General features: G+C 40.2%; 2 protein-coding genes across 10 annotated transcripts in view; both read right to left on the bottom strand.

Annotated features, from left to right (window-relative positions):
- Positions 1-13,979, bottom strand: part of LOC124260731 (kinesin-like protein K39) — a 120,174-nt gene that overhangs the window by 25,812 nt on the left and 80,383 nt on the right. The gene's annotated exons all lie outside the window — the stretch shown is intronic.
- LOC124260726 overlaps positions 2,338-13,979 on the bottom strand; it is a 135,444-nt gene continuing 123,802 nt past the window's right edge. For 2 of the 9 annotated variants that reach the window (XM_046695030.1, XM_046695037.1), the window contains exons 3-12: positions 10,817-10,946; positions 10,505-10,575; positions 10,157-10,271; positions 8,941-10,023; positions 8,518-8,570; positions 8,275-8,326; positions 7,945-8,120; positions 7,739-7,796; positions 7,107-7,163; positions 2,338-5,050 (exon numbers count right to left, since the gene is read on the bottom strand). In XM_046695030.1, coding sequence (XP_046550986.1) covers positions 4,371-5,050; positions 7,107-7,163; positions 7,739-7,796; positions 7,945-8,120; positions 8,275-8,326; positions 8,518-8,570; positions 8,941-10,023; positions 10,157-10,271; positions 10,505-10,575; positions 10,817-10,946 — 2,475 coding nt within the window. In that variant the 3' untranslated portion in view covers positions 2,338-4,370. Of the gene's footprint in view, positions 5,051-7,102; positions 7,164-7,738; positions 7,797-7,944; positions 8,121-8,274; positions 8,327-8,517; positions 8,571-8,940; positions 10,024-10,156; positions 10,272-10,504; positions 10,576-10,816; positions 10,947-11,185; positions 11,333-11,954; positions 12,254-13,470; positions 13,566-13,979 lie in introns of those variants that run through there. The other 7 variants (XM_046695036.1, XM_046695032.1, XM_046695038.1 and 4 more) reach the window with 7 other exon arrangements.

Raw genomic sequence — 13,979 nt, 5'->3', positions numbered from 1 at the left:
AGTGTAGACTGACCCACAACGTCATGTATGTAAGTGTGTACTGTAGACTGACCGACTACGTCATGTATGTAAGTATATACTGTAGACTGACCCACTACGTCATGTATGTAAGTGTGTACTGTAGACTGACCCACTACGTCATGTATGTAAGTGTGTACTGTTGACTGACCCACTACGTCATGTATGTAAGTGTGTACTGTAGACTGACCCACTACGTCATGTATGTAAGTGTATACTGTAGACTGACCCACTACGCCATGTATGTGAGTGTGTACTGTAGACTGACCCACTACGTCATGTATGTAAGTATATACTGTAGACTGACCCACCACGTCATGTATGTAAGTGTGTACTGTAGACTGATCCACTACGTCATGTATGTAAGTATATACTGTAGACTGACCCACCACGTCATGTATGTAAGTGTGTACTGTAGACTGACCCACTACATCATGTATGTAAGTGTGTACTGTAGGCTGACCCGCTACGTCATGTATGTAAGTGTGTACTGTAGACTGGCCCACTACGTCATGTATGTAAGCGTGTACTGTAGACTGACCCACTACGTCATGTATATAATGTGTGTCCTGTAGACTGACCTACTTCGACATGTATGTAAGTATGTACAGTAGACTGACCCACTACGTCATGCATGTAAGTGTGTCCTATAGACTGACCCACTACGTGATGCATGCAAGTGTGTACTGTAGATTGACCTTCTTCGTCATGTATGTAAGTGTGTACTGTAGACTGACCCACTACGTCTTGTATATAAGTCTAACTGTAGACTGACCCACTACGTCATGTATGTAAGTGTGTACTGTAGACTGATCCACTACGTCATGTACGAAAGTGTGTACTGTAGACTGATCCACCACGTTATGTATGTAAGTGTGTACTGTAGACTGACCCACTACGTCATGTATGTGTGTACAGTAGACTGACCCACTACGTCATCCATGTAAGTGTGTCCTATTGACTGACCCACTACGTGATGCATGCAAGTGTGTACTGTAGATTGACCTTCTTCGTCATGTATGTAAGTGTGTACTGTAGACTGACCCACTACGTCATGTATATAAGTCTAACTGTAGACTGACCCACTACGTCATGTATGTAAGTGTGTACTGTAGACTGATCCACTACGTCATGTACGTAAGTGTGTACTGTAGACTGATCCACTACGTTATGTATGTAAGTGTGTACTGTGGACTGATCCATTACGTCATGTATGTAAGTGTGTACTGTAGACTGATCCACCACGTTATGTATGTAAGTGTGTACTGTAGACTGACCCACTACGTCATGTATGTGTGTACAGTAGACTGACCCACTACGTCATCCATGTAAGTGTGTCCTATTGACTGACCCACTACGTGATGCATGCAAGTGTGTACTGTAGATTGACCTTCTTCGTCATGTATGTAAGTGTGTACTGTATACTGACCCACTACGTCATGTATATAAGTCTAACTGTAGACTGACCCACTACGTCATGTATGTAAGTGTGTACTGTAGACTGATCCACTACGTCATGTACGTAAGTGTGTACTGTAGACTGATCCACTACGTTATGTATGTAAGTGTGTACTGTAGACTGACCCACTACGTCATGCATGTAAGTGTGTACTGAAGCCTCTCCCACTACGTCATGCATGTAAGTGTGTACTGTAGACTGACCCAGTACGCCCTGTATGTTAGTGTACTGTAAACTGACCCAGTACGCCCTGTATGCTAGTGTTCTGTGGACTGACCCACTTCGTCATGTATGTAAGTGTGTACTGTAGACTGACCCACTACTTCATGTATTAAAGTGGCAGCCGTCTGTATATAATCGAATTTGGACCAAACAATTTAGTGATCAACAACATCAGCCTCGATCTACGCAGCTGGGTTACAGTGAGAGGTGTCGACCTAGTCAGTGACTATATTACAAATTGAATGGAGAGTACTGAAAGGTTTTGAAGGTCTGAACCGAGAGAGAGCACGATCACCAATTTCAGTCGAAGTCAAACCTCTTGCTATGGAAACGCAAAACATATTTTTTTGTGAAATCCAAAACTGCCAATGGGCACCAGTACACCACCAGACCAATCTATGTGCCAAGTGTGATGAAGAAACATTGAACGGTTGTAAAGTTCTACTCCGGGAAAGACAAATGTGCACGGACGGACGGACGGACAAACGGAGTCCATTTTAATACCCTCACAAAACGCGTTGCGGGGAATAATAACGGACATCATGAGTTTGTCATAGTTATAATTATGCATCCAACTGCATAAGATTATTCTGACTGGTATATTTTAACAAGATACAATAATGACAGACAGAGACACAGACAGACAGATGATCTTTTATTTTGTATCCAGGCCTCAAGACCCATCGTACAAAGTCTGTTTGTTTGCAGCTTGCATAGGAAAAGGAAGTGGCAGTTACAGTAACATACAGGAAGAAAATACACGTTACAGAACAGGTTACAATTTGCAATTACATTAACATCTGGAGATATGCGGAAACGTCTTAAGTGAACATTAATGGCCATGTTTAAAGTGTCATTAATTCATTCACATTTTATGATACACGACATGAACGTCATTTGCAATAGCGTCATTGTGATTGCATAGAATAACTTCATCAGTGTAAGTGGTAAAACTGCAGGGAACTAACTATATACCTCGATTACTACTGCCACCCCTAAACTTAGTTAGCAGCCCTCTATATTGGAAATCTTTGTTTAATACATTATATTTTGTATCAGGTAAGTTTAGATTTTGCTTAGATATATAAATGACAATCAAATGAAATATATAGATCCTACGTAGTCCCAGAAAGAACTGTTACTGAACCTCTCAACAGTTTTACTTCCGGGTCACCTACTGTTGGCATAAAACTAAAGGCAGGCAACACCAAAACTAAATCGATGCGGCAAAAAGAATATATTTCTCCCAGGTCCGCCTAGATGTTTTGATAGATATACCCACATTAAAAAGAATCTAAAGATCACTACTGTCCTACAAAGAACAGTATTATCTAGCTTCTCAGTGAATTTAAATAAAATCTATTTGAATCACCTAGTTTACATAATTCAGGCAACACCAAAACCTAATCGATAAAGCAAATTTAAACCTGAATTGTTCAGGTGGGCAGTTTTCTGTGCACGGTAAACAGCAAAACCTGACAGGATTGATGCCAGTATTGATTCCAATGCGAATAATAACATCAGCTGACACCTGGCATATCTAACACAATGAACATCAGACATGTTATCATATACATACAATAAGAAACATAGAAAGTCAATGCATGCATTTATCAGATAAGTCAACCAGTCGACTTGACATCGCAAAGTAGTTGAATACAAACAGTTCTCTAAGCGGGATTCTGGTGATAATTTATCCCCTAGTTAAACCTTTGTAATTTACTGGGGGAGTAGACAGATGTGAGTCAAACACAACAGGGTTGGACTACAGGTATTGGTTATCAACTCAGGTCATACTGACCAAAAATAAAGCCTGGTATTCTAAAATTGGTGTGGAACTCTAAGAGTGGCATCCATCTCTACACACCCCATTGTCAGAGGTAGACCCAGTGTTTCACGACAGTAAGTCACACACAACTTTCAGTTTTCAATTTTATACACACATGTAAATGTACATCGGGGTCCATGTTGCAATCAACTCAGTGGCATGGCAGGATTGTACATTAGACATTATTTGTGTGGATACATTGACCAAGAAAAAACACAAAGCAAAACGCCTGTGGGGAATTGAAGTTATTTCCAAACACAACAGGACTGATTAGAATAAAGAAACAGGCAGTTTCGTCTACATTTCTCTCCTGACACAAGTACCATGGCACATTTAAACTGGGACATTATATGTCCGCTTTAATCACTTTCATTGTCTAACTGAACTGACATTGACATGTCTATTTTACAGCTACAAATATTATATTTCAATCTCTAGCCTCTACATATGGGTATTTAAACTATTTTATTTCACAGAGTAGAAACAAAATATGTCAAGATATTCGTGATTTGAAACAATTTTTACTCAATCATCAACTCAGTTTTTAGTTGTGACATGTCCCAGAAATGTATGAAATGTTTCATAAACTGATCAGTTATTACATAATAATAATAATAACAATACTCATGTGTGGATGTAAAATGCTTCTAGTACACAAATGAAAACTGTGATGTAGAAAACCGACACATTTAGCTAACCTTGTCACATTGTTGTACACAACATACAACACATGAACAGGTAACTTCTATGTCCGCTTCTTTCAGTTCTGTTGTATTAAATTTGTCTGATAAAATAGATGTGTGATATTTACAAGTTTACACTGGGTCATGTGTAGTTTATTTCCTAGGCCAGGACTTCATTAATGAGTGATTTCTTGATGTCAGACATGAGGATCTCCTCCCCACTGACCACCTTCATATTTATTGTGTAGCGACCCATCGGATCGACAGCAAACACAGGGAGAAGATCCTCCTTGAACTTCACATCAACTTTCCCTAAAACAACCGACCTGTCTACGTCAATAAATCCTATTCTACCCCTCCCGACATCCAACACAACGCCATAGTGGAGGGTGGCCTGTGTGCCGATTGTGTCAGACATTGTGTTTCTGTAACACTTCCCCATCTCCCCCGCCAGATTCACCCTGGTACAGACACTCCCCCGGTGTGTGGCACAGCTCTCTACACTGACACACCAGGAGCGGCGCTGTAGACAAACATACCACCCACTGTCTACCTGGCTCTCCTCCCCCACACCTACCTCCAGGACAAAACCCATCACTCCACCCACCTCACCCACCCTGGTGTGGGTCTCCCAGTATCGTGTTGTGTGGAGGACAGGGGTGACACTAGAAGGGGGTGGAGGAAGGGGGATGGGGGTGGAGCTACACGTGCCGAACAATCTCTGTAGCCTGCCACTGTCCGTGTTTTGTGTGGCTGGCCGCGAGTTGACTAGATCACCGTCTGTAGTAACATGGCACCTGTCTGTGTTGGCTCGACCAGCGTCCAGTTGGAGTTTAGGACCTGGAAATAAAGAATTGTTATTTTATTGAGTTTATCAACTGTATTTCCTACAATACATCATTGTATTATTTGTCCCGTCTTGGTGATTCCAAACCAGCGCACTAAATGATCGGCTGCCATTTTCGTCCGTCTGTAAATACAACGATACTCGTGCCCTAGATAGTAATAATAACGACATGATACTACCCAGATGGGTATTTAAACTGTTTGTCATACATTTCTATATGCATTGGTAAACACATAAACTCTGTCTGACATACTTTTTACAAAGTTACATTTGACTTTGTTTGCTGTGACTGCAATCAGAAAAAGACACCACGACAGTTTATTACGGAAATATTTCAGCATCCTATCACAATAAAACTGTCATCATGGGTATTTTAACCCCATGTTATACAGCATAGTAAAGAGTGAGACAGGTAGTATTGCTGTTTGACGATATTTCTACATTTAAGTGTTCAACAGACAGAACGTGAACCGGTAACTTCTACGTCCGCTTCAATCACTGAACACAGTTTCATGACACTCGCTGTGTGGGATGGTTGTGTCGTGTCTCGAGGGGGACAGATATTTGTAAACGAAGTGCGTATGTATTAAACCGCTTCGTTGTTATTATTCTTAAGAAATTTGAAATACACCCATTCTAACAATAATCCACAATAATCCCACCTGACGTTTAAGGATGATTTGAACTATGTTGAAACATACTATCATCTTGTTGATCGAAATATAGCCAGTCGACATTTACTTATTCTCTAACGTTTTTCATACGGGACAGTGCTTCGTATATGTTTAGATCTATTGAATAATGAAATTTTGGGCCATCCTGAACCGATTCCATGTAACCCTTTTCATTAATGTCACAGATCGGCCTAGATGTTAATGTACCTGGATAGAACAACGGCTTGGATCACATTGGAGACACACAGTTCTTGTGCTACCTGAATGTATGCAGAATGCATAAAGCATAACAATTGTCAACGCCACCATACATGTCGAACTGAATAGTAAAAGGGCTTGGGTATCCGTGTCGATCCGGGTTAGAATTGATCTTCAGTAAGAGGCGACTTACGGGATCGGATGGTTAGCCTCGCTGACTTGGTGGACATATGCCATTGTATCTCATTTGCCTCAATTGATTTTCATGCTGTTGATCACTGGTCCAGAATTGATTGTTTACAGACGACAGTCATATAGCTGGAATATTGCTGAGTGCGGCATTAAAGAAAAAAATAATAATTAAAAAAATACAACGGCTTGGGTCTCACTGGAGGGTAATGCATTCCACGCAATCAGATCTCTTCTAAATATACTAAACGTGCGTCTATAGTACTAAGGTAATTGTAACAAATAAGGTTCTGAAAATAGTGAATGCTTATACCTTATACAGTAATAACCCTTCGAAAAGTCAGCAGCAGAGCGACACCATAGCTGCTTAAACTGATCAATGAGAATGAATTGTACATTATAGGGATACAGGCTACAGGTTGTTTGGCAAAACAGTGTTTGTAAATTCCCTTGAACTCTTCCACTTTGACCTAACGTAGCTGGACATGTTATTGTCATGAAGACATGATTACCTCCTATTGTTGGGATCATATTCATATGTTTTAGTAGTTGAAGTATACATTGTTATGCAATTAGCTGAATAAATATTGCATGAATCTAGTACAGTTGTAATTGTCTTTATACATTTATTATTATGGTGGAATAGTCTACCTGATGGAGGGGGGTGAGCTAGTAATTAAAAACCATATGACTGGAACAGTTTGTGTATTGGACGGGCAGTCAAATTGGGAGTAGTCTAAATCGAAGTGAACGTTCCTTAACTTAAGCATGTACATTTGCAGCAGCGTTCCATCTTCATCTTGGCAGTGTGATAATTGTGAAGTCAGTGCTGATGACACGAACTACAAATACATAGTAACTCCAAATAAGACCACGGTTGATGTTTTATATGCTGTGGTCCCCATCAGATGAACAATACTGACTCGCCTAGAATTCGCCACAAAAAAACCCACAAAAATAACTGCATAAAAGAATAGAGTTTACTTACAGGTAATGACTCTAGAACCACTTTTCCCGCTGATGATGTGCATCGTGCCTGAATACCCTGAAACATAGTTTCCATAGTAACCCATGGCTTTGTTTCTTTAGACTGATATCACATATACTCCTTAGTGTAAGTGTTAGCGAGTCAGCGAGTTTTGATTATCGTCGTTTGAAACATTGTTGTGTTAGGATCACATGACCCATGTCAAAACAGAAAATTAGGAAAAACAAAATTAAGTGAACTGCACAGCTCATATTGTCTTTTACAGTGCAGTGAACTACATTTACTGTTTTATTCAATGTTTTCAAGTCTGTTCCTTTTGAGATTATCTCACACGTCAGAAGGGAGACGCCAGAGATGTTAAATTGTTACATGCATCCCGAATAACACAAAAGTCATTCTGAGTACATGCTACACTGTTACATGTCAGAGTAAGCTTTTAACTGCGTGATAACCAACGTAATAATGCGTGATAATTCCAAAGTCGAAATAATTCCAATTAGAAATAACAGTTATAGAGCATCTGTTATCGGTCAATGGAATTAACTGAGGACATCCTACGAAACTTCTGAGTAGCTGTAACTTTAACTAGGAGAAGATTCCAACAACTAAACAACAAATCCCCATGTACAAACCTTTCAGGTATAGACCACGCTCAGGTGACTCTGAAGGGATGATTGCTCCGATTATGAACTGAAAATGAACAATGAAAGATCGTCACATTGTATTAGTGATATGTGTAAATCTAAATGGAAAAGAAGACTTTCAACTGAATCGCACTTCATTTATAATATGGAGCTTATATTCTGATTTAGAGACATTTGTATGACATTCAGCGTACATGTTTAGCAGCTTCAAAAACGTCCTGTGATGTCAGCGGTTCAGGTGCGACTTCATGTGACGCCAGCTGTTCAGATGCGACTTCCTGTGACGCCAGCTGTTCAGATGCGACTTCATGTGACGCCAGCAGTTCAGGTCGGAGTCTTTGTGATCCAGATATCAGGGGGACGGTTCCTGCTGAAACAAATATTTGAACTGAATTTCGAAACTTAAAGTCAATAACGTCTCATTAGTTCTCATTTTTATATCAACGACTGCTCTTATATTTCAAATGGTAGTAGAAAGATGATGTGGTTCATTCGACATTTGATCTGCTTTTATTATCTTGTACCTGTGATGTGATGAATGATCTCCCCGAGCTGATGCCACCGCCCTTCATGTACCTGAAACAACGATGCTTACATCATAAATATCAGAATATAACCTTCGACTTACACAGTAGCTGTGTATATTGAATGTGTCTCACAATACAAATCATAAATGTGCTCAGTGTTAAGAGCCTTTAAAACACTTCCTCAGTAACCACTTTCATCAGTGTCTTAGATATATTCTTTTTAAAAAAGCAGTACATTACCTTCCTGGTGTCTTCCTCTTTTACGGTCAATTGCATATTCCATTTTTGGAGATCTGAAGAGAAAAATACAAGCACAGGTTGATTAGAATTTCGTCAAGTTATATAATACCTCATACCATTTGATGAAAGCCACAGGATGTGGTTTCAAACTATGTCATCATTGTGTGGTACACACGATACACACATATTGTTGCAGAGGCTAAAGGGCACCACAAATAGAATAGATTTGAAGAGATTATCATTACAAAAGGAACTTACACGATTCAATTAAATATGTAACTCATACGAGGAATATGGTAAATGTTTTCGATTTCCAGTTATATTTTATCTGTATATAATAAACTCTTAGCAGAATTTTTAAAGAGACTTCTTAAGAAAAGGAAAAGTGCTTTGTGTGTTACATGTTTCGAAAAGTCTAGTTACCCTGTATGGTAGCTTGTTTATCTGGTATGTCATCCACGTTTAGACTGGAGACAAGTCCACCAAATGTATCGATGAGTTCCGTGAGAGCTTTCTGACCTTGAAAGGTAAGAAGGATATTCGTATCTTGTCTGGCATCTTCCGGGAGCTTCATCTTCAAATTTTCATCACATTTTGTCATCAGTACATCTGTGAGAGTAATGAGCTCCTCTCGTCTTGTAGATTCAAAAGTTCTCTGTGTGTAGTCTATCGCTGATACTATTGAAGTATGGACGTCATGTAAAATGTCCAGTTTCTCTTCAACCAGTTTGTATGGGGATTGTAGACTCTCTTGAATTTCCTCCATGAGTTGTCTCTGTCGATGAAGGAATTTTGCAGCAACACTTTTGAAGACGTTAGTTGCAGCTTGTTCCAGTCTTCTCTGTGTTGTTCCCAGTTCAGTTTGGTGACTTGTGACAATTTTCATGCTGCTGGCGACGTCTTTCAGTTTATGATGCTGCTTCTTTACATGCTCCTCCAGCTTACCCTTCGCTACGTCATAGGCCTGATTCAAGTCTTCATTCTTGTGCTTGTTGTGGGCCCCAAGTTCACATACACGACATATTGCCTTCTTACACGTGTGGTCATACAGCTGCAGTTTGTTGTCAGGGTGGTCTCTGCAACTAGCCTCCTTCAACCACTGATTCATAGGGATATTCGTTGACTCGTCAATCTCACTCACTCTGTGATTTCGATTCCGTTTTGGCGTGTCGTGGTGTTTATGACAGTCGGAACAGAGCTTGTCATCACATTCGTGACAGTACACTACAGCCTTAGCATCATGATCCCCTTCGATGTAGTTGCATTTCATCTCACCATCAGCGTTGAGTTTATAGGCGGCTTCATTCCGTCTGACATGATCTACTGTTGTCTGCTCCATGGTGAAGTCACGACCACAGGAAGGACAGTGTATGCAGTTCTCTTCCGCCTGTGTAGCTTGGTGATCAAGGCATGGCTTGCAGGCAGAATGAAGGCATGGAAGAAGACGAAGCTGACTCTCATCACAACAGGACTGAGTTGAAAATTGGCACACTCTCTCCTCAGAACCTGATGGCAGAAACGTAATACAGCAGAGGTAAAATTAAATAGAACGGATATAGGGTTATATATTCAAGCTTGTGTTAATCTTTGAGATAACTGTTTTAGCTTGAAAGACAGATTGTCCCTCCACTCAATGTACCTCCACCCACTGTACCTCCATGTTGAACTTGCTCTGTATTGTCCACCCAGTGTGGAGACTGTGACCTTGGAACACCCACTAGAGCATCGTATGCCTCCTGTTCTTCTTGTAGTTTCTGTAACGACATTTATCTCTTCGTCTAAACACATCCTCTATGAATCATGTTTGTTCTTTTGCTGTTGTATTTAAGAAGTTGTTCCTCACTTTCAAAGTATAGAAAAATATATTATCACGTTTTCTTTCTTCACGCATGTTGCAATAGTCATCACTACAACATGTCATGATGTGACAGGTGCCAGTTTGTTTCTATTTCGTATGCGCTGCAAGTGATTACTTTCAAATACTCACCTTTTTCACTTTCTCACAGTCTGCTTCAGTTTGTTGTATATAAGCATCGGCCTTGGATAATTCTATTTTCACTGAAGAGAGACAAATGCAGAGATAATAAATCACGACTTCAGCAAGTTTATTTGACAGTAATTTTTTCGCCCCATAACCACACACACACACACACACACACACACACACACACACACACACACACACACACACTTTCTCTCTCTCTCACACACATACACACACGCGCGCGCGCGCGCGTCTGCACACACAGAGACGTATACATAGGCAAGTACTGACTATAATTTGCTATTGTCATCTTACGAGCTTCAACTTCCACATTCTTCTTTTCAATCTGCGATATGTGTTCAGCTCTTTCCTTTTCAATTGTTCCGTTCAGGTCTGCGTTGGCCTTGTCTTTCTCCTTAAATTGTTCCTGAAGTCCTTCTATTTCCTGAAAACCAAATATTAATGACCCTTAAATACGTAGACATTCCAGTACACACGTCTAGATAGAGCAATTTGTGACGTTTTCTGCCAGTTACATATCCTGAAATTATCCTGGTTTAACTGTTTCACGTGTACAGTGTGATGTTACCTGACACACTGACCAAGGTGAGACCTCTAAACATGTATGACCTTCCAAATTTGAAGGATTAAAATCTGGATATTAATAATGCTTTGTCTACTTGCCTTGTCATGTGATAAGCTGACAAGGCCGTTCTTCATTTTAAAAACTCACAGTATGGAGTGCTGCTATTTTTGTATCTTTTTCAGCAAGTTCCCTTTTGTGCTGAGCCTCAAGCTTGTCCTTGTTCACATAGATAAGATCTGAGTGACCTGAAATGTATGATATTCATGGCGTCCCATCATGTCGCACAATCTTGAAGACTTATAGTTACCCAGGCACTGCACCTGTCAGGAAAGGTAGTCATCACAAGTCGTCCATGAAACAAGTACGATGTTAAAGCCTAAGTGTGCACGAAGAAATCGCATTGTTTTCATATCGGAATTTAAGAACCGGGCAATATCGATGATTGAAAATATACGCTCAATTTTGTCACACTGAAAGTAGAACACACATTAAAAGCCTTGAAATGTTATGACATCATGGGGTCTCTGCTTTCCGAGCTAAACAGGTGAGTGTTATCCCCCTTAGATTATGACGTAACTGACTGTCTAGTCTCAAAGCATTTCCCCACAAATGAGACAGTGCCTCTAAATATTGTAATATATAATTCTGGTTGTCTGCAATGTACTGTTATACTATTTGAACTGACACGTTATTATCAGAGGACGATCTGAATACGATACTTCAACCCCAGTAAATAGCGCAGCCGTAAGTCGTTTATAAACAAGCCCTTTGTTTACCATGTTAAGTGTTTACATATAGATATACACGTATGTGTGAGAGTGGTGTGTGTGTGTGTTTAAGTCACACGAAACTTTTACACATACAGACCTTCTTCAGTTGAAGTAGCATCAAGTCGTTCCTTGATAAATGGCTGTGACTTCTCAAGGGCAGCACACAATGCCTTGTACCCTTCGACTCCTTTTTTCCTCAGAGTTTCAAGGAACACCTGGCATTTCTCTCGTCCAGAGTGTTGACACCTTTCATAGTCCTCCCATGTGAAGATGCATTTCTGATACAAGGCACTCAGCACATGGTCGACCTGAAGTTCCTCCTTCAGAAACACATGATTCTTCTGCAGGATAATGGCGTGGGACATGTCCAACCTGTGATGACGTCTGTGGTTCTTTCTGGGAAGGAAAAGTGGCACATATAACACTGTACATTGTGCTATCTTCCATCTTTACTGTGTTTGTCCTTTGGGGATGAATCAAAGCCACGCCATTAAAACTTCACAGAAGCATAATCCTGTGCTATTTAAAGACAGATCAAAGTTTCATTCAGCACAAACAATCGGGGCAAAAGGTGATGATGGTGCTACAGCATTTTAGATGCTCAACACCTGAGAAGCAGTTTCAAATATGTTCAATGGTGAAACAGCAGTAGGACGTCAGACATGAGACACACAACATGTCAAACACGTAAATTCACAATATGAGCGTGTAAACATAAAATGTTGAAAATATGATACTGTAATTAACAACAAGGTATATCCCACCTCACTAAAGTTACCTTGTTTATAGGTAAACTGGGCTATGTTCTGTGTCCCACCATGCATGATATGCGCTGATAATAATAATAATAATAATAATAATAATAATGCGCTGATGGAAGGCAGTCAGACGACTTATCTTGGAACGTTTTGTGCAATACCACACCTGACTAGAGATTCCTTTTCACAGATCACCGTCGGCGGCTGATCGGAAATGCACGATTACTGGAATACAGTCTGACGACAATCCTACTAACCTTTGCATGATGTGTTTGTAAAATCAAATCAAGTCGAGTTATGCGATACATCTGTTGATAGATATATGGTGGCATACATTTCTGTATTTGACAAACAAATACTTTGCAAAAGACACAAGACTGATCAGACCATGACGGAAAAAAATATTATGGAGGTGGCTGAGTCATGATAGCCGTGACAATCCGGGTTAGAATTGGTCTTCAGGAACCAAGGCTTGTCGTAAGAGGTGGTCATCGTATCCCAATATCGTAGATCAATGCTCATGATGTTGATCACTGGATTGTCAGGTCCAGACTCGATTATTTACAAACCGCCGCCATTTAGCTGGAATATTTTGAGCGCAGTGTTAAACAGCAAGCCAAACGAGTCATGACAAGTGATTACAATCTAATCTCATATTGACAAAACCTCTACCACAGATTGATTGACTGACACTTAAAGGGGACAGGGCTGACGGGCAACATCTACTGACACACGCGATGGAGTGAACTGATTTCTTCCTTTCGTGCTCGATGTATTTTATACGTATGCATTTTTGCATTTATCTACGTACACAAAATGTAATGAAGGTAAGAAATAGATTTACACAAGCCCTACGTGATTTACGTTCAGGTCCACTTGCATAAAATCACTTCTAGTCACTGTCAGAAAGTGATTGTCAGCGCAGAAGCAAGACAGATACACTACCTGCACAAATGAAACATGGACACGCCTTCAAGTCTTAATAGATGTCACGTGGTAACAAACAGGTCTTCATACAGGAAAAGTAGGTCAACGATTGAGTGTCAGTCTGACATTGACAGCACGCTGACAATCAGTAGGCTAATTCAAGGGTATTTTCTTGCTATAGATGCATGATTGGTACGCAATATGTTCCCAGGAAGAGGCAAATAGAGTTATGTAACTGATCTGTAGGGTAAGATGTAGGAAGATAAGGGATTCGTTAAATCTGTTTTGAAGGTTAATCAGTTGTGTGAGAGCGTGTGACCATGGCGTGCGTGGTAGGAAGGACCGAGTGATGACAACAAAACACAAACGGTGTCAGTGTGAGAAGCGGAACACAGATGATAGCAACTCTACAGATGTGAATGCTCTTGATATTATCG

Source organism: Haliotis rubra, unplaced genomic scaffold (genome assembly GCF_003918875.1).
Source record: "Haliotis rubra isolate DU_JTF1 unplaced genomic scaffold, ASM391887v1 Scf772, whole genome shotgun sequence".
Taxonomy (NCBI): Eukaryota; Metazoa; Mollusca; class Gastropoda; order Lepetellida; family Haliotidae; genus Haliotis; species Haliotis rubra.
This window is presented reverse-complemented; position numbering and strand designations above follow the sequence as displayed.